Here is a 22,533-nt window from a genome sequence, read left to right on the forward strand (position 1 = left end):
TTCAACAGCTCTACTTCCAACAGCTCTACTGCCAACAGTTTCCCCAAATAGGGCCTTAGTTTGGTTCATGTGTTGTAATTGGCTTGATTAAATTTTTGGTTATTCAATCAAATAACTAACATGCTTTCAGACTTTCAGTGTAAATCGTGTCCAGTCATTCAGTATCTCTACATTGCAAGATCTTCACTGTTCTTTTTGGTATCTTTTGCATCATTTATGATCCATTCTTAGTAGCATCTATGCTAGCATATTTGCAATTTAACTTCTCATTTCTGCTCAATCATATATTTATAATTGATAAGGTGAAAGATAAACGATCTATTTATCTTTTCTTATTTCCAGCTTGTTTGCTGAGTCCGAGAAATGAACGATCTACTTAACTTTTCATTGCCCATAATGTGGACCTGAACCGGATCCAAATTTTTTGGCTTGGGTTCGAATTATATATGGACCTGATCCGATCCAAATAACTCGTTGGGTCAAAAATTATAGCGGTGGACCCAACCAAACCCGATCCAATTTTTTATTGAGTTGGGTCTGGGTCCAAAATTAGGATTCGAATAAGAAAACAGATTGGGTCGGGGTCAATCATTACCTGACCCAATCTATTTGCACCCCCATTGATATTATATATATTGCATTTATGATATATATTGTATTATAATAAATTGTTAACCATATTATTGTTATATTATTATTCAATGATAGCTTTAAATTATAGTAGAAATATATTATTGTACTTTATATCTATATAAAAAAATTATTTAATGCATCACTTCTGTTTGCCTTATTTTTTAATCAAAATAAATATTAGGTTTAAAAAATAATATATTATAAGTACGAATAAAAATATTAATTCTATAATAACAATTAATATATTTTTATAGGATTACTAGTTTATAGGACTAATAAATATATTTTTTAGAATATATTAACAAATATTAATATTTTATTATAATATCTTTATATGATTAATAAATATATTTTTGTGGAATATATTAGAGGTCGTTTTGGTACTATATAGCCAGTGATCCTGTATTTCTATGCGATACTAAACAGGTTACTCATAGGTTCCTGAACATCTTTAATCACTAGAATATAACACAATGATCGTAAATCATCGAAAATTAGATTACCCAAAGATAAGAATATCAGTGATTTAAGATCATCTTGGTGATCCTGTTTGGGCCACCAAAACACTACCTAAAGTTCACCTTCTTGATCATCAATCCAACTTAGCAATGTTCGGCGCCATCAAGATCGACATGTCCACATACTACATCAATTTTGAGTAAGGGTGGAAATGCTTAACCATTGGATTATCTACTGCACAGATCTCAAAGAAAGATACATCCTCCTCGACCACTGGATTATCTACTACACAGATCTCAAAGAACCCCAAACTCCATTTATCTGCTGCACAAATTTCAAAGCGAACAGTGGATGGTCTAATGGTAGATTTGTATGAACAAAGGTGAATCATTCTTTTGGGCGAAACATACAAACCTAACTCTATAAGTAAGGAGATATTGTATCCCACACGGCGTACGGCGTGTACTATGTGGCAGTACGTGCTTGCCTGCCAATCACAACTATTCATTTATCAAGCGCTCATCTCGGTGCATTGCTACAAAAATGATCGGCGGCATGCATATAGCCACATGGCGCATGCCGTTAGGATATAATTTTTCATAAGGGAGACCCGCTTGTGATCGCTGAGCTAAAAACCAATTTCACCTTAGATCGTAGGAACAATAGAAACCATGGATGATGACCCAGTGAACTTGCCACCCTGCCTGGGAATTCGAAATGGCCAGCAAAAGCAAGTTCAACTTGAATGAATCTATATACCGGTTTTGTTGCCTTTTGATTGTGATGAGATGAGATCGAGTATGATAGCAGTGTCTTATCCATGCTTGGTTTCTGAAGGAGGCTGCAGCATCATGTTATTAGACATATACTAATAAAACTTTTGCCGATCAAAACATGCATAATTCTCTCTACCTTCCATGTCTCATGCCTGTGAGATCATGACACTAGTTCGAACAATCGAAATTGCTAGACTAATGGAGCAAAACCTACTCTCTGATTCAACAAATCATACTCCCAGAAGAAACCAGTCTGCAAATTACTACCAATTATTGAACCATCACTCTGATCAATTTTCTGAATCGCCAAGCAACGCCTTCCATCTTCATCCTCGTAAAATAGGTTTGCTTCATGTGGAACAAATCGAGCTCCATCTTCAAATTCAAATGCCACTCTGGGAATTTGAATTCCATCAAACTCAGGAGCCAAAGAATTAAAGCATATATCTGAGTTGGTTGCTGTTACATTGCTGTATGGTTGAAAGAATTCTGCATATAAATCATGCATGGCCTGAAATGCGACTTCAGGCACATACGTAAACGTCGTTCCGGTGTCTAAAATGACGCCACTGTACTCATTTTCAGCATCAAATTTCCATACCCACTTGGGAATATCGAGCAGCACATCATCGAATAACAAACCTGAGACTTCGACCTGGAAGAAAGATTTGGTCTGTATTAGCTTGGTGTACTGCATTTGCTCGGGATCGAAGCTCACCCCAGATCTTTCGGTTCTTCCGAAAACCAGAAGATTTTGGTTCGATACTCCTCCGTTGCTCGAAAGAAAGTAAGAGAACATGTATCCAAATTTTGGTGCCAAGTAGCTGGTGAAGGAAGGGTGATCAGGAGACAATCCAAGGATCCCATCAGCATCAGTGAGGTCGATCAAATCCTGCGAGCTACATCCGAACATCATGCCATGGAGTTTTAGGTCCAATCTTCGCTTGTGGGATTTAATTGTCACAGTGTCGGTAGCCCAGTAACCTGCTGTTGCCGTTCCATCGACGTATTCGTGAGTATAATTGCAGAGATCTCGGGTGGAGGAGCATCGGTTGGTGCCAGTGCAATCAGGTGAGGAACAGTATACGGGAGCAAAGGTGGAAGAGCGAGAGTAACTAAAGATGTGATTTGAGAAGTTATTGTTACGGCGATATGGGAGGCGATCGCAGTAGACCCAAGTGGCGTCGCTGCCAGTATCAGGTATTAAATATAGGGTTTGAGGGGGCTCACCAAGCTGAACTGGGACTAGGAGAACTTTGGATGAAGCCATGCCTGTGGAGAATATTGGGATCTCAATGGATTGGTTCGATTCATAGCTCTCATTCCATTGGGGGGGAGGACTCGGTAGATTTCTTTGAAAAGATAATGGAATGAGGAGGCATAGCATCAAAAGAGTAGGTGAGAGATGAACAGGAAATGAGGTCATTATGGGTTGCAACATTGAAGACGGGGGGCTTAGAGCCGAGAAGTAGCTTGATGTGGTTTGCTCGAGATCGCATTACAGAAGCAGGAAGGCTGCTGTTCAAATATTAGAAAGAAGAGAGAGGTTTTGTTCCACGCTCAGAAATTAAAGGAAGGAGGGGGGGTTACCATCCCACGTACGAGCACTCTTTCTACGTAGGTTACTTTTTAAGTGCACGCGTTCATGACTTGCTCCATGCAAATAGTGTGAAGAAGAATCGGTTACTTCTCTAATACGAACATTGGCATGAGCATGAACTGATGGTCAGTTGGGAGGGCGAGATTGGATGAGTGGGAGTAAAGCAAAGCAATTGTACGTGAACAAAAAATATAGATTAAAAGAATTGTCCGCTGCTCATCATTTTTTCAATGAAATTTCTGTCCTTGGAGGGTAATCTTCAAGTGTAAGTTGGCAAATCACAAAAGAATAATATCATATTACACAAGCAAAAAAATAGTTTATATTAGAATCATTGTAGAGTCATTGATTGATTTGTGATTGATTGTGCCAAACATAGTCGACCTCCATAAAAACTGATTGTGCCAAGCATAGTCATCCTTATCAAACTTTACCTTGATTGATTTATGATTGATTGTGCCAAACATAGTCGGCCTTACCAAATTTCGTTAGCCTCCTAGTACTATATAAAGATTGCTCCTATATATTGTAAAGACAGACAGAAATATAATTATCTTCTTTTATTCTTTTATTTCAATATGGTATCAGAGTCACCGATTACAGAACAAGCTGCCATTATCTCTTCCGCCTTTGCTGTGGTCGTGGTCGTCGCTCGCAGATCCTCTGTTTCTCCTGCCTGAATTGAGGGATAGTCGAGCGGCTTTCAAAGCCCCCTTCTTCTCATCGTGATCTTGATAAAACCTTAGCTTGCTTTCTTTCTTTCTTTCTTTCTTTCTTTTCTCTTTAATTATTATTTTTGTTATTTTTTTTATTATTTTTTGTTTTACTTTCGATCAGAAAGCGGCGCTGGCCCACTTAGATGCTGTAGGGGTCAAGGGGCTCAGTGTTCTCTCTCCCGAGGTTGGCTTCATGTGAAGGGGGGAGGTTTGCTTCGTGAGGAAGCGGCTCAGGGGGTTTGTTCCCAAGCTGAGAACAACACACACACACACACACACACATACACAAAAAAAAAAACAACTCCTTTTCTTCCAGTACCCTTCTTGTTCTGCAAAGGCTCCCAAAGAAGGGAAAAACCCCTGAGACGAAACTGGCAAAGACCCACCCGCGTTCACCATTCGCTTATGCGCCGCCGCCGGCCGCCCCTCAATCTGGCAAAGAGGAGGATCACGAGCGCATCCACAGTTGCCTCCATGCGATCCAGAGGAGGAGAAGAGGAGCATTGTCGTGTGCTCTGCACGTGCGCCTCGCGCTCGCTGCCATGCGCCTGTTCCTGCCGTCCGTGGCGGGATCCAGAGGAGGAGGCCCCGCTCGCGCCCGCGTCCTCCCGCCGCTGCTTCCTCCCTCTTTTTCCCCTCCATTCTCAATGGCGCCATTACAGATGAGGGAGTTAAGATTCCCCGAGCACCCGCTTCCGTTACTCCTATATCCTCCATGGCGGCGGTGGCGGTGCGCACCATACCATCTCGTCAGAAGCTTAGCGAAGGTAAATTTATTAGACGCGGTCCCATTCCAAACCCCATATGATCAGGTGAGCATAAAGGAGCGTGTCACACCGTACATCAGAAGCTTGGCGAAGATAAACTTAATAGGCACGGTTCCACTCCAAACTCTAGAGGGCCAGATGAGAATGGAGCAGCACGTCATACCATACCGTTAGAAACTTGGCGAAGGTAAATTCGACAGGTGCGGTCCTGCTCCAAAGTCCAGCAGCAGCGTGCCACGCCATCTCGTCAGAAGCTTGGCGAAGGTAAACTCGGCAGACGCGATCTCGCTCCAAACCCCAGCAGCAACGTGCTATACCATCTCGTCAGAAGCTTGACGAAGATAAACTCCGCAGGTGCAGTCTCGCTCCAAACCCCAGCAGCAGCGCCCCACATTGTCTCGTCAAAAGCTTGGCGAAGGTAAATTTGGTAGACGTGGTCCCCTCCAAACCTAAGAGGACCACACTGTAGCGTGCCACACTGTAACCCCAGAGGACCAAGTGAGCATGGAGCAGTGCACCACACCGTACCATCAGAAACTTGGCGAAGGTAAACTCGGCAGGTACGGTCTTGCTTCAAACTCCAGCAGCAGTGCACTACACCATCTTGTCAGAAGCTTGGCGAAGGTAAACTCGGTAGATGCGATCCTGCTCCAAACCCCAGCAGCACGCCACACCATCTCATCATAAACTTGGCAAAGGTAAACTTGGTAGGCACTGTTCCGCTCCAAATCATGGAAGCGTACATTTGCATGCGCCGCCCCAGTCTTCAATCTCTAGTTTTATTTGTTGCCCCCAGCTTTTCCATTATCCAGTTTGAGGTCTTTTGCTCTTTTTCTATGGTGCTTTCATCTACAAGCATTATTGAGCTTTGATTGCCTTCTCTTTAAGATCTATCATCGCTACAGACATTTTCACCAAAGCTCATCCTCCTGGCATCTTTTGATCTTTTGTTTCTGAACTCAAATTGGCGTCCACTTTACCACCTTGAGTTTGAGGGAGATGTTATAATCATTGTAGGACCATTAATTGATTTGTGATTGATTGTGCTAAATATAGTCGGCCTCCATAAAGACTGATTGTGCCAAACATAGTCGTCTCCATAAAGGCTGATTGTGCTAAAGTTAGTCGACCTTACCAAACTTCACCTTGATTGATTTGTGATTGATTGTGCCAAACATAATCAGCCTTACTAAACTTTATTAGCCTCCCAGTACTATATAAAGGCTGCTCTTATATATTGTAAAGACAAGCAGAACCACAATTCTCTTTTCCTATCCTTCTATTTCAACAGTTTAGAACTGAAAATGGCTTCCAGAATTCCAAACCTTAATTCCAATAGTAGTACCTTTTTTTTTTTGGGAATGAAAAGGGAGGCAGAGATAACCATCCGGCTTTTGTTAAGATCATCAAAAAATAACAGTAGAGAGGGGAAAAGATTTAAAAAAGTTAAATCACAGCCCGTAGATATCTTGAATGCCAGCCTTAATGAAGATCTCAAGAGATATTTCTAATGTAGACCGGTCATGGAAGACGCGAAGTCCTTCTAGGGCCACGGCCATAATAGATGAACATAGGAAAAAAAAATATTCTGAAATTCTGTTTTTCCAACACACCAACGCAATAGCCTTACTGAAAATTCCTTCGAATCCAATCAAGACAATGGTAACCAAAAGAGGATTGAGGATATAGCTGTTGAATTAAATCAAATAATTTAAAATTTGAAAACCAAAATTGGTTAACGGCCAAGTGGCAAGCATCCGTGCATAAGCAAGGGAGCAAACATGGAAGAATTTCTAATGAAAGCAAACCATGACAAGTGTCATGTATCCAGCGCAGGAGCAAACATGGAAAGGCCCCTCGAAGAAGGAAGGAAACATGAACGGCCAAGATGCAATAAGCCGAAGAATCAAAGGAGCACAAGAAGACACGTCATCAATCCGCGGAAGGGGAATCTTCTTCTTTTGACGTGTCTGAGCCTATATAAAGGGCTCTAGGGATTATTTCAAAGGACAATAAAAATTTTCTTTTCTTCCTATTCCAAGAGTCTAGATAAAAAAAGGCTCTAGGGATCATTGGGGAGAAAAGAAATAAAGAAAATTTTTCTTCTCCTCATAATTTTTCTAAGTTTCTTTTGAGCTATCTGCAAGCATGAACGTGCTCTTCTTTCTTCTCTGGAGGTGCACTGACGGGGAAGACGTGATTCTGTATTGGGTCGTCGTATCTCTAGGAGATCTGTGCCAGCAGACCCGTGCGTGGGGGGCATAAACTTTCCTGGGACAACGCATCAGCGTGCTTCGATCCACAGGCCATCTTCTCTCTCTTTCTTCATTTTATTATTATATTGTCAAGTTAGTTATTTGCTAGTTTATTCTTCTTATTTATTGTTTTTGAATATTAGAAATATTTAATTATATTTGTGCATCTAGGCTAACAATCCAGGAAAGTTTATGTACGGTTAGCACTAGATTTTAGATTGCAATATTTATTAAATATTTTGCTGCATAATTATAAATTGTTCTATTTTAGCTGTTACACATTTATGCTAGCTTTACTTTAATACTTAATTTTTCAAGCAAAATATTAGATTGCTTAACCTCCAAGAGGTTTATTAATACCTCCATTTGGACTCCTTACGGAGTAATTTACAGATTCCATTCAAACGGAGATTCGGAAATTGGTTAATTCATAGGAGCTAGCTTAATATTGCACTTAGGATAAAATTGAACGATATCTAGTGAAATTATCTATTGAATAACGGTGTCTAAGAAAAGCTTGTCAAAAAGGCATACGTGCCTAAGAAAGGCTGGTACTTAAGTGAGCCAAGTGCTCCACCACCGATCTGGAGCTGATCTGGCTGTTATTCTTTGGATTTTTCAATTAGACATCTAAAGTTCAATTTAAATATCAGTGCAATAATTTGACATAAACCTTCTCATTTCCACAGGTGTCAAAATTGTGTTAAGCTACAAACTAATGGCTTCCCACGCATCTGAAAATCTTAGTGCTAAACCTGAAAAATTTGATGGTCAAAACTTTAGAAGGTGGCAGAATCAAATGCGGTTGTGGCTCACCACCTTAGGCTTGATCTCCGCCATTGGTGGGTCTAACCCATCTGCTTCACGACCTTCTACTCGCAACAACCCAAACCTTGCTCCTTGATCGGTTATTTCAATTTCAAAAATAAACCACGCAATAGCACGTATCCTGTAGGATAGTGATTACGGGTGTCGGTCCACAGGGATTGAAGAATAAGTTATTTTTCTTTTAAAAATAAATCAAAAAGAAGGATTTGCTAACTTGATTTAACTAAATTAAACTATGAGTACGGATTGAAATTTATCAGAGTAAATAGATCTAGGGTTTGGAATCCACCACATAGCATTGCATCAAGGATTGTGTTCTTAATTTTTGTCTTTTGGAGAGGCATGCAATTTTGGCTACAAGCCTTTTAAAATAAATCATAAAGAGTGTTAGGAAGATCCATCTTCGGTGTAGCATGAAGTGTCTACCTAAGTATGCTAATCTAGGATGCAGCACACTTCATCTTCCTAGGCATGGATCATCTTAGACTACTTTAGCAAACATGTTTAGTAACTAGCATGCTCGAAATTTAAATATCATAAAGAAATATTTCATTGAAAATAAGAATTTAAACAAGCTCCAAAATAATAAAAAAGTAAGAACTACAATTGCCCTGATACATTGCTAGGGCTTCATCCAGCCCTAGACTAGACGTTTAGCCGAGCATGGCTTCCGGACGACCTCCCATCTTCAAATGAAATTGATCACCTCCCATTATTCTCAAAATATCACAAACTCTTCTCTTTTCTCCCCTCTCTTCTTTTTTTATTTCTTTCTCTCGGCTTTCTTCTTCTTCTTCTTCACCGAAACAGAGCCTCTCCCCTGTTTCTTTCTTCTCAACCAACCCCCCTTTCTTCCCTTCCTCCCCTCTCTTATAGATCGCGTGAGCTTGCGTGAATGGCTGGATTATGGCCGGAAGGAGAGGGCGGACGCGGTAGAGGGGGAGGGCAGCCGCTGAGTACGCCTCGAATCCGGACGGCTTGGATCACTGGAGGAGCCGGGGTATGTGGTCGCGGGATGTCCGGACGCGGAGGCTGCATTGGTGGGATCGCTGGAGCTCCGGGATCGATCGCGGAATGAAGGAGGCGCGGGCTGAGAGGAGGCATTTTCGGACTGCATTGCGGGAGGTGGATCCGGATTTGGACAGCTGAGGACGCTCCTTGAATCGGCTAGGCGGATCGCGGGATGGTGCGATGGATGACAATGAAGGCTACCGCAGGCTGAGGCGGAGGAGGCTGCTGTGAGCGTTGATCACGGAGGAGTGACTTCCGGCTGCTGGAAGGTGGAACGGGCGGCGGATGGCACGCGGTTGATGCGGCTGGGAGGATCGCTCCGAATGGTGGGTGGCCGCGGGATCAACGGGGAGACGCCGGGATTTCGACGCGGCTTGATGGCGGAGCTGGATCTCGGCTGCGGGCTGCGTCACAGGCGGAAGACGAGGCGGAATCGACGGGAAGAAGGGGAACGGCCCGGATGCACTGCGGGGGAGGGGGGAAGAAGATAAACAGTGGCCAAGCCTTTTTTTTATTATTTTTTTTATTGTTATTTATTTATTTATTATGTATTATTTATTTTTTCTCTAACACTGTTCACATGAACAGTGTTTTTACGGAACACTGTTCATATGAACAGTGTTTTTACGGAATACTGTTCATATGAACAGTGTTCTCGGCATTTTATTTTTTTTTTATAACACTGTTCATATGAACGGTGTTTTAACGGGACACTGTTTATATGAACAGTGAATCGTGAATTTTTAGTTATTATTATTATAAATTTTATATGAAGGCAGATAACAAATTGGTTGGGAATTGACTTTGGGTTTGAGGTGGGTCATGATGGTTGACTTGTCCTTGAGCCCATTGTCATTTAATTCTTGCTAAGCTGCTTCAGATCGAACTCGACCAGACAAGACTAAAAACCGGACCGTGACCTAATAAAAAGGGTTAATCAAACCTTTGTCCCATACATAATTAATTATAACTTTCGATCGAATCAGGACCAAAAACCCATTTAATTATAGCCTTAGCTTGATTACAACTCCATTAGGTTACCAAATCGGGTCAACACAATCTCCTCCTTATATATTTTCATGAAAGATTATAACCAGGAGAGAGACAAGTTTAGAATCTGTTTTGAGAAAAGAATTATTTACCTCTTACCATATTTTAAATTCATTTCAATGTTTATTTAATTTTATGGTAAAATATATATTTATCAGTTTAAAAACATTGATAAGTGCTATGGAAAGATAACTAAATTATAGATTATTAAGCACTTATCACTCCTTCTGATGATGCATCCTCCACTAGGACTCCAGAAGAAACCAACTACCACTGTCTTCATAGAATTCTAGGAGCCCTTTCTGATAGGCTTTATGATATTTATTATATAGCTAAGAGTGCCAAAGATCTCTGGGATACCTTAGAAAATAAATATGGACTTGATGATGCCGGGGTAAAGAGATTCAAAGCTTCTGACTTTAGCAAGTTTAAATTTGTTGATTCCAAATCTATGAATGATCAAATCCATGAATATGAAACATTGATTCTTCAACTCCAGGCAAATGGAACCCACTTAGATGAGTCTTTCCAAGTTGCCTGTATTATAGACAAACTTTCCTCTACCTGGTCAGACTTTGCCAAGACTTTGAGCCACACCCAAGGTGATCTGTCTCTAACCCAAGTCCTAAATTCTATTAGGATTGAAGAACAACATCGCCTTAGAGAAAAATCTCACTCCTCCAATCCTTTGCCCAAAGTCAACAATGTTGAATCCAAGCCCAAATCCAAAAATCAGAATCGTTTTTTCCGTCCCAACCACAACAAGTCCTTCAAGAAGAAATCATTCAACCATAGGAACTCCTTTCAGCCCAACAACAGAAAACCCAACTTCTCTCAGAACCAGAAGAAAGAGAAAGAATGAGAATCTGTTCGTTGCTGTTTTGTCTGTGGTCGGACCAACCATATGGCCAACCAATGCTTCTACAAGATCACTACTCCTCGTCAACCTAGAAGTAAGGGTCCTACCACTTCTGATGCCCAGGCCAACATGGTGACCTGTGGGGCTAACTCCTTTGAGACTGCTATCAGGTCTGTTTCCTTCATACCTGAAGTTAACATGACACAATTAGCACTTGACTGGTGGATTGATACCGGAGCTAGTATACATGTTTGTTCTGATCGCTCCTGGTTTTCATCTTATCAGATCTCATGTAGAGGAACTGTGACCATGGGTAATAATGCTGTGGCGCGCGTGCTTGGAGCGGGATGAGTGGATCTGACACTTACCTCTGGGAAGATCCTTACTCTGCAAGGCATGCACCACGTTCCAGACATCCGTAGAAATCTAGTTAGTGGATCCTTGCTTGTCCAGCAAGGATACCGAATTGTTTTTGAATCAAATAAAGTTATTGTAACCCATGGTGTCTCTTTCATCGGAAAAGGTTTTCTTTGTGATGGATTGTTTAAACTCAATGTAATTATTCCATCTATGAATGAAAATTCTATTGTTCTTCATATTGACTCTCCTGTTGTCTGGCATAGTTGGCTGGGACATGTAAACTATAGTTCAATTAAAAGATTAATGCACTTGAATTTAATCCCAAAATCAGAAATTAAGAATAATGATAAATGTGAGATATGTGTAGAGGCCAAATTACCTAAAAAATCCTTTCACTCTGTAAGTAGAGATTCTGATCTCCTTGAACTCATACATAGTGATGTATGTAACTCAGGAAGAACCTCAAGGGATGGAAACAAATATTTTGTAACTTTCATAGATGACCTTTCTAGATACTGTCACCTCTATCTTATCAAAGCTAAAAATGAGGTCTTAAATAAATTCAAAGTCTATAAAACATAGGCTGAAAACCAACTAGATAAAAAGATTAAAATCTTAAGGTCTGATAGAGGAGGTGAATATACCTCTTTTGAGCTGACCTAGTTCTGTGAAGAATATGGGATAATTCATGAAGTGACAGCTCCTTATTCACCCCAATCTAATGGAGTAGCTGAGAGAAAGAATAGAACCTTAATGGATAGGGTTAACTCTATGTTAATTAGTTCAGGTGCACCAGAAAATCTTTGGGGGGAAGCACTAGTAACTGCATCTTATATCTTGAATAGAATTCCATTCAAACATAATGATAAAACTCCATATGAAATCTGGAAACATAAAAAACCTAACTTAAAATATTTAAAAGTGTGGGGGTGCTTAGCTAAAGTAAAAATTTCAGAAAATAAAAGAAAGAAAATTGGACCCAAAACAATAGATGCAATATTTATAGGATATGCAATTGAGAGTAATGCTAATAGATTTTTAGTGTTTAACTCTCAAATAAATGAAATTAATAACAACACTATAATGGAAGCAAGAGATGCAATCTACTTTGAAAGTATATTTCCTTTTAAAACAAGGATAAATGATCAAATAAATACCAATAATAACTTAGGGACTAGTTCTAGCAGAACCAGATTTAGAGAAGAAGAAGAAGAAACTGAACCTAGAAGAAGTAAAAGAACTAAAGTTGAAAAGAACTTTGGAGAAGATTACTACACATTCCTAATAGAAGACTCTCCTACTTCTTTAGAGGATGCCTTGAAATCTCTAGATGCCCCCTTCTGGAAAGAAGCAATAGATAATGAAATGCAATCTATAATCCAAACCATACTTGGGAATTGGCGGACCTACCCCCAGGAAGTAAACCCATAGGGTGTAAATGGATCTTTAAGAAGAAACTTAGGCCAGATGGAACTGTAGATAAATATAAGGCTAGGTTAGTAGCCAAAGGTTTTACTCAAAAATCTGGAATTGACTTCTTTGATATTTATGCCCCTGTAGCTAGAATCACTACTATTAGGATTCTTGTTGCCTTGGCTTCCATTCATAAGCTGGTTATACATCAAATGGATGTTAAAACTGCTTTCTTGAATGGGGACCTAGATGAAGAGATCTACATGAACCAACCCGAAGGTTTCATTGTCCCAGGTCAAGAGAAAAAGGTATGTAGGTTGATTAGATCTCTTTATGGTCTAAAACAAGCCCCCAAACAATGGCACCTTAAATTTGATGAAATAATTCTAACTAATGAATTTAAAATTAATAACACAGATGAATGTGTATATTATAAAAAGAAGAATAACAAAATTATAATTTTATGGTTATATGTAGATGATATCCTAATTTTTGGATCAGACTTAGAAATTATTAATGAAGTAAAACAATTTTTATCTCTAAAATTTGACATGAAAGATTTAGGACAAGCAGACCTAATCCTTAATACTAAAATCATAAGGAATGAAAATGGAATAACTTTGTCCCAAAGCCACTATGTGGAGAAAATTCTTAAAAAGTTTCACTACTCTGATTGTCATCCTGTATCTACTCCCTATAATCCATTTCTTCATCTAAAGAAGAACTTAGGTGATCCAGTCAATCAAAGCTTGTATGCCCAGATCATTGGTTCTTTAAGATTTCTTGCAAATTATACCAGACCTGATATTGCATACTCTGTGAACCGACTAAGTAGATATACTCACAATCCTAATAATGATCATTGGACTGCTCTAGAAAGAATTCTCAGGTACCTTAAGGGTACCATATTTCTAGGATTACACTATTGTGGTTATCCTGCTGTTCTGGAAGGCTATAGTGATGCCAACTGGATCAGTGATACAGTTGACACCAAATCCACCACTGGTTTTGTCTTTCTTTTAGGAGGTGTAGCTATATCATGGAAGTCTACCAAATAAACTGTAGTGGCTAGGAGCACCATGGAATCTGAAATGATTGCCCTAGATACCACTAGCATTGAAGCCGAGTGGCTTAGAGATCTACTGATAGATTTGCCTATTGAGACTTCACCATTACCTTCTATATCTATTCATTGTGACTGCAGATCTGCTATAGATAAATGCAATCAAGAAAATGCAAATGTGAAAATGAATAGGCACTTGAAAGTGCGCCATAAATCATTGAGATACAAATTAAAGAATAACTTGATTGCACTAAATTTTGTAAGATCCGAAAGGAATCTAGCTGATCAGCTTACCAAAGGATTGTCTAGAACAGTGGTTCTAGAGTTGTCGAGGGGGATGGGGCTAAGCCCATAAGTAAAGTCACCACGGTGGTAACCCAACCTGAAAAGGTTCAATGGGTAGAAACAAGCTAGATAGGTGACTAATGAGGAGCACTATTTGTTTTTTCCATCCCTAGGGCAACAGTGCTCATAAAAAGCAAGGGTTAGGTTGAGTTTTTACCCTTAATGAATCCGAGACCCATGAGGCAGGGTACCTACTTGCTCGTACCCTTTTTCAGGATTCACCTATATGCGTGTAGTCGTGGGGCCGCGACTGTAGAAAGTGGGCTGTTCCCTAATAACACACATGAAGAGATACCTGCGCATGGCCGTAAAGCGCAAACCCGCTTCGAGCATGTTCACGCTATATTATGTGTGCTGTTGATGAAATCTGAGCCATGGACCAAGGTTCAAGGCATAGTCCACCTTGGCTCCACAGAGGTAATCAATTGTCACTAAGTGAAGGTTCAAACCGAAAGGTACCTACACCTATTACATAATATAAGATACTCAGCATTTTATTTTGATTTTTTTTTTAAAATTTTATTTTGATTTTAATTTTTTTAAATATTTAATTTATGTGGGGGATTGTTGAATTAAATCAAATAATTTAAAATTTGAAAACCAAAATTGGTTAACGGCCAAGTGGCAAGCATCCGTGCACAAGCAAGGGAGCAAACATGGAAGAATTTCTAATGAAAGCAAACCATGACAAATGTCATGTATCCAGCACAGGAGCAAACATGGAAAGGCCCCTCGAAGAAGGAAGGAAGCATGAACGGCCAAGATGTAATAAGCCGAAGAATCAAAGGAGCACAAGAAGACACGTCATCAATCCGCGGGAGGGGAATCTTCTTCTTTTGACGTGCCTGAGCCTATATAAAGGGCTCTAGGGATCATTTCAAAGGACAATAAAAATTTTCTCTTCTCCCTATTCTAAGAGTCTAGATAAAAAAAGGCTCTAGGGATCATTGGGGAGAAAAGAAATAAAGAAAATTTTTCTTCTCCTCATAATTTTTCTAAGTTTCTTTTGAGCTATCTACAAGCGTGAACGTGCTCTTCTTTCTTCCCTGGAGGCGCACTGACGGGGAAGACGTGGTTCTGTATTGGGTCGTCGTATCTCTAGGAGATCTGTGCCAGCAGACCCGTGCGTGGGGGGCATAAACTTTCCTGGGATAGCACATCAGCGTGCTTCGATCCACAGGCCATCTTCTCTCTCTTTCTTCATTTTATTATTATATTGTCAAGTTAGTTATTTGCTAGTTTATTCTTCTTATTTATTGTTTTTGAATATTAGAAATATTTAATTATATTTGTGCATCTAGGCTAACAATAGCACCCTAAGAGCTAAGTACACAGCCTTCCAAATAAATGAGACGAAATGGCAGCAAGAAAAAAACAAAAAAGAAGAAGAACTTAGGACGACATAGCACTCTTAATCATAAACTCCTTCTAGCATACCACTCCTAATCATAATTACGCCTAAGTTTTCTTCTATTTTTTTTGGTAGAAAAGTTTTTTACTTTATTTTCATCTGTGAGGACTTAGGCAAGCTCAAATATCGATATTTTGGGCATCCAATTAACATTACATTAGAAGATGGGCGCACTGTATTTTTCTCATTTGGTTCTCCTTCATGGATAACATCCAGACATCCGGCTAGGCCCTGGCCCTGACCACCACCAAATAGTACGTTCCTATAAGGATTGGTGTCAGCAAATACATCTCGTCCGAGGGCTGAATTCCAGTGGTCCTCTATATATATATATATATATATATATATATATATATATATATATATATAGAAAGCTCGAAGGGTCGGGCTCCATGGAGCTGTGACCTGGGCCCCATAATTCCACCATGTGCTTCTTATCTAGACACTACTTGGTGCACTCTGCACTCACCAATAGATCTTTACTAAGTCCACGGCAATATTAGTTGATGAAATCACCCATCTCCCTTTTCTATATGGATCATATGCATTGTACCGTAGCTGTTCATCATATCGAATAGGAAAAAGCCAACAACAACTAGGGGGCTTGTGTGGAAGTTACCATTGGAATGCCCAAAAGGTTACATTGCCCTGCAACTGTTGGAGCACACTTTATGGTGGTATAGCTAGAATTCTACTCAGGGAAAAAAAAAGAATAAAAATTCAAGGTTAGGATTCTTTATCTACGCTTCCAATTTACTGTAGTCATAATAATATTCTTCTAAAACATTTACTCCAACATAATCTTTCTCTAAAATTATTTTCTATTGCTGCAATCACTTGTTACCTTGTTCTTGTTATTCAGCGCTGCTTTTAGTTTTTGGATTGTGTTTTGCTATCATTGTTCATGTGCCATTAAAACTAATGAGAAATGGGAAAAAAGGACTGACAAACAAAAAGAAAAGAAGAGATGCAGCTTCTAAGAAGTTTAGCAAACCACTCATATTCGGACGCTGTCATTCTCTCCCATTTTCTTTCCTTCAAGGCTATTCCCCTTCCACCATCCACGTCCTGCCTATTCTTCATTTTCTTTTATTTCTGTTTTCTTTTTCTTTTCATTAATAGCCTAAATTAAATCTGAGTATGTATCTGCAAAAAAACAGGGAAAAAATAAGGCCTGTGAAGGAATGAATGTGGAGCAAATGCATACCGAATTTGCTGTATCCTGTATAGCACCGAGACTTCTTGTTACTTGGGAAACAAATTATTAACTAAAATATGCAAATAATCATAGCCCTCAATATAGCCATGAATAAACGTGGTCGATTAAGAGAATATATGTCAATTCAATAGACATCCCGCAATCCATGCAGCAGATTTTGGTTCCATAATTAGAGAAGACTATTCCTATTTGGATTTGCCACAAGAAACTTGGGAAGAATCTTTCTTCCAACTCCTGGCGATCAGAGCCGCAGACTGAGTCGCTTCCTATACTGCACAGTACTCCAGAAAGGTCCTCCTTAGAACTAGAGCCCCACGAGGACGAGGGCAGTTCCTCCAGGCTCCGCGAATGCTGCTAGGACAATTAGAAAGGTTGCGAATGATAAATTTAATACTTAAGCATCGCCATGGAAAGCACTGATCCTTGGACATGCCCTTCCACAGTTGGCTAGCAACAAAGAGAACGTCCTGCGAAGTTGACAACCTAAATCGTATTGCTGAACCGGCCGTACGTGGGTAGCGAGCAGCTGGATTGGCAAGAAAGTGAAGAACAACCCATCCTTTTTGTTGCGTAGGTAGCTGGCCATATGTTAGGTATTGAAGGCAGTGGAATTTCATTTTCCACAGCGAGCGCGATTGTGATTTGTGAGGCACGTAGAACCTTTAACATGTGCGACGTGCACAAAATGCGGGCAAGAGCTGTCCGCCAGTGCATGGGAACGTGATTATGTCTACTAATCTGCAACCAAGCTACATCCACTACGTCCTTTGTGACTAATTCTAGTAACTCGAGAGGAAAAAAATTCCATCCCTAGGTAGTATCACACCGTGGCTAATATGTAGCTTCATCGTTGCTCTATTGTTTGGCGTACCCAACTCAAAAGAAGCCGTGAAGAAGGATATGCGATAATCTGGCTCGCTATCTTCATAGATCTGTACCCTTCTCTGAGATAGAATTGCTATGAAGTGATGACATATATCTATTAGAAAAGGTAACAGTGTTGCAGACTGGATGACGATATATATATAGCTACTCACACTGATAAATATTCCTTCTAAGCTGTTAGATATTTTATTGTCTGATTTTTACGGATATATTTACTCGATGAGGTTTTTATGCCCTTCTTGGAAGCGGGTGGTCGTTATTTTTTTTATTCCTTTTTTATACAACGGTGGCTCATACACGACGGGTGTGAGTGCAGCTAACAAAATCAGAAAAAAAAAAAAAATACAGAGGATAAGGCACTAACACGTGGTCTACCTATGTGAAGCTTCTAGAATGGTGAGCTGCGAAGGAGGCCGCCCAGTCAGCAACGCTATTCGTCTCCTTGTAGACATGTGTTGCCCAAGAGAGACCAACTCATCTAAGAGTCTACGAATGTCGTGGAGTAGCGGTCTAGAACAAGCGCCACACCCCTGACCTCGGATCCACTTGATCAACGTGGCCAAGTCTTCCCCAAAGAGGATGCGGTTCGCCCCCAGCACTCGCCTCGCATATGTGATATCCTTCCATGCAGCTCTGAGCTTGGCATAGACTACAGACGTGTCAAAGATCTGCCAGCCCCTCACTGCTATCAGTCTGACATCATGGTTTTTGATGTCGAATCTCACGCCTCCAATGCTCCCTCCCTCACCAACACTACCGTCGAAGTTCATTTTAAAAAAACCAGAGGATGAAGGATGAAGGATTCAGGAAACTAGCACGGTCCAGCGCGCTATAAGAGAGCAAAAAGAGGGCCCCAGATTTTTCTGGCCATCTCGAGGGACGATGGCGTGGTGGTGCAGATAATCTCTGCTGCATGAAGAAGAGTCTTGTCCGTCACCAATCTCAGGGGTGTAGATGGTCGTTATTCATAAATAACCGTGCACGCCAATGAAAGCACGTGAGAAGCTGACGATGGAGGAGAAGGAATTATCATGGTGAAGAGATGGAGCTGACCACACTATCACGGTTTTTGGGATAATAGATTCTGATAAAAAGCTGATTTACCTTATCCTGTAATTTTTGTGGATATGAATGCCGTGGCTCTTCTCAATGGAAGTTTCTCCTCAAGCCGTAGTCTTCATCGTCCTCTGCCTTACCGGTTGCATATATTATCTATTTATAATCTAACCAGGCATCCAGATAGCCCTTTAAGTTAATAAATCATTTCTATTGTTAAGAGATAAAACTTTCTTAACCAATTGGCCAACAAATCCATTATCTTTTACCATATTTTTGCATGTATCATGCATGCGAGCAGAAGAATGAATAATTGATGTTTCAGTCATGCTTCTCTTATTATAATATAACAAGAGAAAAAATAAATAAAATGGATGGAGATAGGTCGAGAGAATACTAATTAAAAAAAAAATGATGATTGGTCTGAAAATTCTATTAAATTTGTGCTGAGATCTTTTTTTTTTCCCAACGAAAATCGGGCAGGCCTATTCTAAAGCTATTCCTCGATATTTATAAATATAGGCCTAGCCCAACTTATAATTCTATAATTTATGAATCCAATAAAATTTTTAGTCCAAGCATCCAAACAGACTCTAGTAAAAAGAATGAAAAAAAAAACATAGAGTCAAGCTTGGCCTTCAACATTTTAGTAAGAGACATAATTTTAATTTTTAACTAGAGCAATTTGAGAAACCTGGCACTAGCTGGTTGGAACCCATCCACTCAAGTGAGAGATTCAAGGTTCAAATCTTCGTGGTCAAGAATAATAACCATCATAAATAGAGTAGCAAAAAGAGTGGAGACACTTTTGGACGTTATGCAGCGGAAGTAAAGCTACAATTTAGCACGCTGTAGAGCCTGATCATGCTTCTTGCTGTTATGAAAGACCCAAACCAACAAAACAAAAGCTCCCTTGGCCTTAGATCACAATAGATATTTTACACGCGTCACCATCAACCGGGGGCCACCATATACACCTGTCAAAACTTACGGTGTACCCATCCTTTTCAAATCACAGGCCGTTTGTGTTAGACTGGAGCAGACGCCCCCGATGGACCCCACCTTTAATCATTCACAATCAAAAACTGATCTCTACATCCAATCTTATTGTTACAACACACATACATCACCTTATGGAACAAAGAGAAAAAAAAGAGAGAGAGATTTAAATCCACATGGACAAAATAAAAAAGAAAATCAGAGATATCCATCTGATCAGTGGGGCGCACACGTCGATCTCTGAAATCTCAGCCGTCGATTCTTTACATCGAACTCCCAGAGGTGCTCCTGCTGTAGAATATTCCCAATAGTCGACACGCCCGGCCACGGGGCCGAGGTGAAGCCGATGCATTTCACGCCGTCCGCCACGTCGATCACGTAGCTCTTAGCCGGCGGCTCGAGCCGCGCCGGACCGTGGAAATGGACCACCAACTTGGGGATCGTCACCTTTGTACCATCCGTCCAATTGTAACAGTACTCGAACGGATCCAAGTCCACCCTCGGGACCCCGGCGAGCCGCCGGCTCAGAGCCGACACCACGGCCTTGTACGCCGGCTCGACCAACACCGTCAAGCTCGTGCCGGAGTCCAGTATCGCCCCTCCACGTCTCCCGACGTCCCACACGCTCATCGGTATCTTCAGCACCTCGCCGTCGACGGATATGCCGGAGACCCCGACGGAGTAGAACGGCGCGAGCCGCGGCTCCATGAGGAGCTCGGTTTGGCGCGCCGCGGAGGGGGCCAGCGCGCCGTTGGAGCCGAAGATGAGGTAGCTCGAGACGTTCTTGGGGCTGAGGTGGTCCACCAGGCAATAGGAGAACCTTCCCCCGAAGCGTGCGGTGACCCGCGAGGCAAACGAGATGCCGCTGTGCCCCAGCCCCAACACGCCGTCCGATGCGCGGAAGCTCGATCCGGCGAACGAGGACGTGCACCCGATGATCATCCCCTTGAGCTTCACCTTCTGGCCGTTGGATAGCATCACCGTCGCCGATTCGGTCGCGTAGATGCCCCGCGCCATCGACCCGTCCGCGTACCTGGGACCAGACCCGGTTAGTTAAATACCAACGGCGGGGACATCTTATGCGTCAGTTGCCCCCGACTAAATAACGGAAGTAGTTCTGGCACGAGTCGTTTTGGAATCCGAGGACAAACCACCCCTGCGGTAACCTTTGGCGCATAAAACTCGCACGTATTTGTTACACCCAACGTTCGGTTCTGTCAGTTTTCGAAACTCGCGTAAATGGAAAGACGAGAATCATCCGATCGCACGATAGTTCTTGGATACATATACTAGCTAGGACAGCAGACAGCAATTCTGAGCAAGTAAATTTATGACACGTACTGTAATTAGTAAGGTTTAAACTACGGACAGCTCAGAGTTCAGAAGGGGACGTTAATGCCATCAAACCATGCTACAGAGCGGCGAAAACCGGCCCTCCGTTCAACCTCCGCCGAGCGCAACTTGAGAAATTCACGATTTATGAAATAATTTGCATAAAATAGTAAAAATTTGGTAGGGATTGGATAGATGGGGGCGCCATTGCTCTTACCCGTAATTGTAAGCGCAGGGGCTCGCCGGGGAGGGACACGTGCTGAGCGAGAAGGGAAGGGAGGTCTTGCACAAGTCCGTCGAACACCGAATCGGATCGAACGACACGGATTTCTCCGGGCGGAATGGTCTCGCGCCGCCGCCGCCGCCGCCGCCGCGGCAGTGCCGGCATCTGCGCGGGCTGAAACGGCACTTGACCCACGTGAGGTCGCTGCCGGTGTCGGCGACGAGCACGAATCTCCGCGCCGGCGTGCCGAGGCGGAACCGGACGAAGTACTGCCCCGTGTGGGTGTACGCGCCGGACGACAGCGGCATTGCGAACGACTCCGCCGCCGCTGTGGTGGCGTTCTCGCAAGCCCTCCGAGGCTGCCTGTAGCGATGCCCCCCGATGGTGCCGGCAATCATCCGCTGCCGGAGAAGGTCGCTCTTGACGAGCTCCCTGACGTAGTCGAGGCGGGTCGCAGCGCCGAGCGGCGGGAGGCTGCGGTGGAGGGGGGCGCGGAGGGATGTAGAGTGGGATTCGGCGATCGCCGGCGTGGCGAGGAGGGCATCGAAGCCAATGAGGAGAGAGAGGAGGAGGAGTGGAGGCATTGGATTCGGAATGGAGAACCAATGGAAGAGCAGGGGATAGAGACGGAGAGGGGGAAGATGAGGGAGGAATAGAGTGGGAATATTTCAACGAAAATCTATAACATCTCTCTCTCCCCCCTTATTCTTCTCTTTTGCTCTATATTCGTAGCTTGAAAGCATTCCATCCGCTCCCTCCCATCCCTCTACTTATCTTCTGCTCGCCCTGTAAGCCCGTTGTCAGCAAAAGGACGCGGTTTTTGTTGCCTTCTAATTGTTTTAAATTAGGAATCAATAGAGCCTAATTTATAGCTCAAACGAAAAGGTAATAACTGCACTCTCCATTTTGGTTACGTGGGGGGCATGCTGTGTCTGCTGGGAAGTGCAATTAAGATACAGAATGGATAAAATGGGGGTTGGTGTAGAGAGAGAAAGGGCGACTGAGAGATGAGCCTGGGGTACTTGATGATAGGATTGGATGTGGAGGGGAGAAGGAGAGAAGCGTAACCAGGGGTGTAGGAAATGACCAGAATAATAATTGTTTACAGTTGGGGCGCTTCTAGAGCGCCGGGATTCGGCCCGGCTTATGTCCTGCTTCGCAGAGGGAACGAGCTAACGTGCACCGCCAATTTTATCCTACATCCACTTGTTGCTTTTACGGTGTATGTGATAAATACACTCCCTTCTCCCTCTAGATAACGCGCGCCGCCAAT

General features: G+C 42.0%; 2 protein-coding genes across 2 annotated transcripts; both read right to left on the reverse strand.

Annotated features, from left to right (window-relative positions):
- Positions 1 to 2,058: 2,058 nt before the first annotated feature.
- Positions 2,059 to 3,138, reverse strand: LOC103715606 (aspartic proteinase NANA, chloroplast-like). Its single transcript, XM_008803289.2, has one exon. The coding sequence runs from the start codon at positions 3,136 to 3,138 to the stop codon at positions 2,059 to 2,061; it is 1,080 nt and encodes a 359-aa protein (XP_008801511.1).
- Positions 3,139 to 19,728: 16,590 nt separating this feature from the next.
- Positions 19,729 to 22,311, reverse strand: LOC103715589 (aspartic proteinase NANA, chloroplast-like). The gene is made up of 2 exons (XM_008803276.4): positions 21,255 to 22,311; positions 19,729 to 20,738 (listed from the first exon to the last, which is right to left on the reverse strand). Exons 1-2 carry the CDS (start codon positions 21,842 to 21,844, stop codon positions 19,922 to 19,924), a joined length of 1,407 nt encoding a protein of 468 aa, XP_008801498.2. The 5' UTR covers positions 21,845 to 22,311; the 3' UTR covers positions 19,729 to 19,921.
- Positions 22,312 to 22,533: the final 222 nt, after the last annotated feature.

Source organism: Phoenix dactylifera, chromosome 4 (assembly GCF_009389715.1).
Source record: "Phoenix dactylifera cultivar Barhee BC4 chromosome 4, palm_55x_up_171113_PBpolish2nd_filt_p, whole genome shotgun sequence".
Taxonomy (NCBI): Eukaryota; Viridiplantae; Streptophyta; class Magnoliopsida; order Arecales; family Arecaceae; genus Phoenix; species Phoenix dactylifera.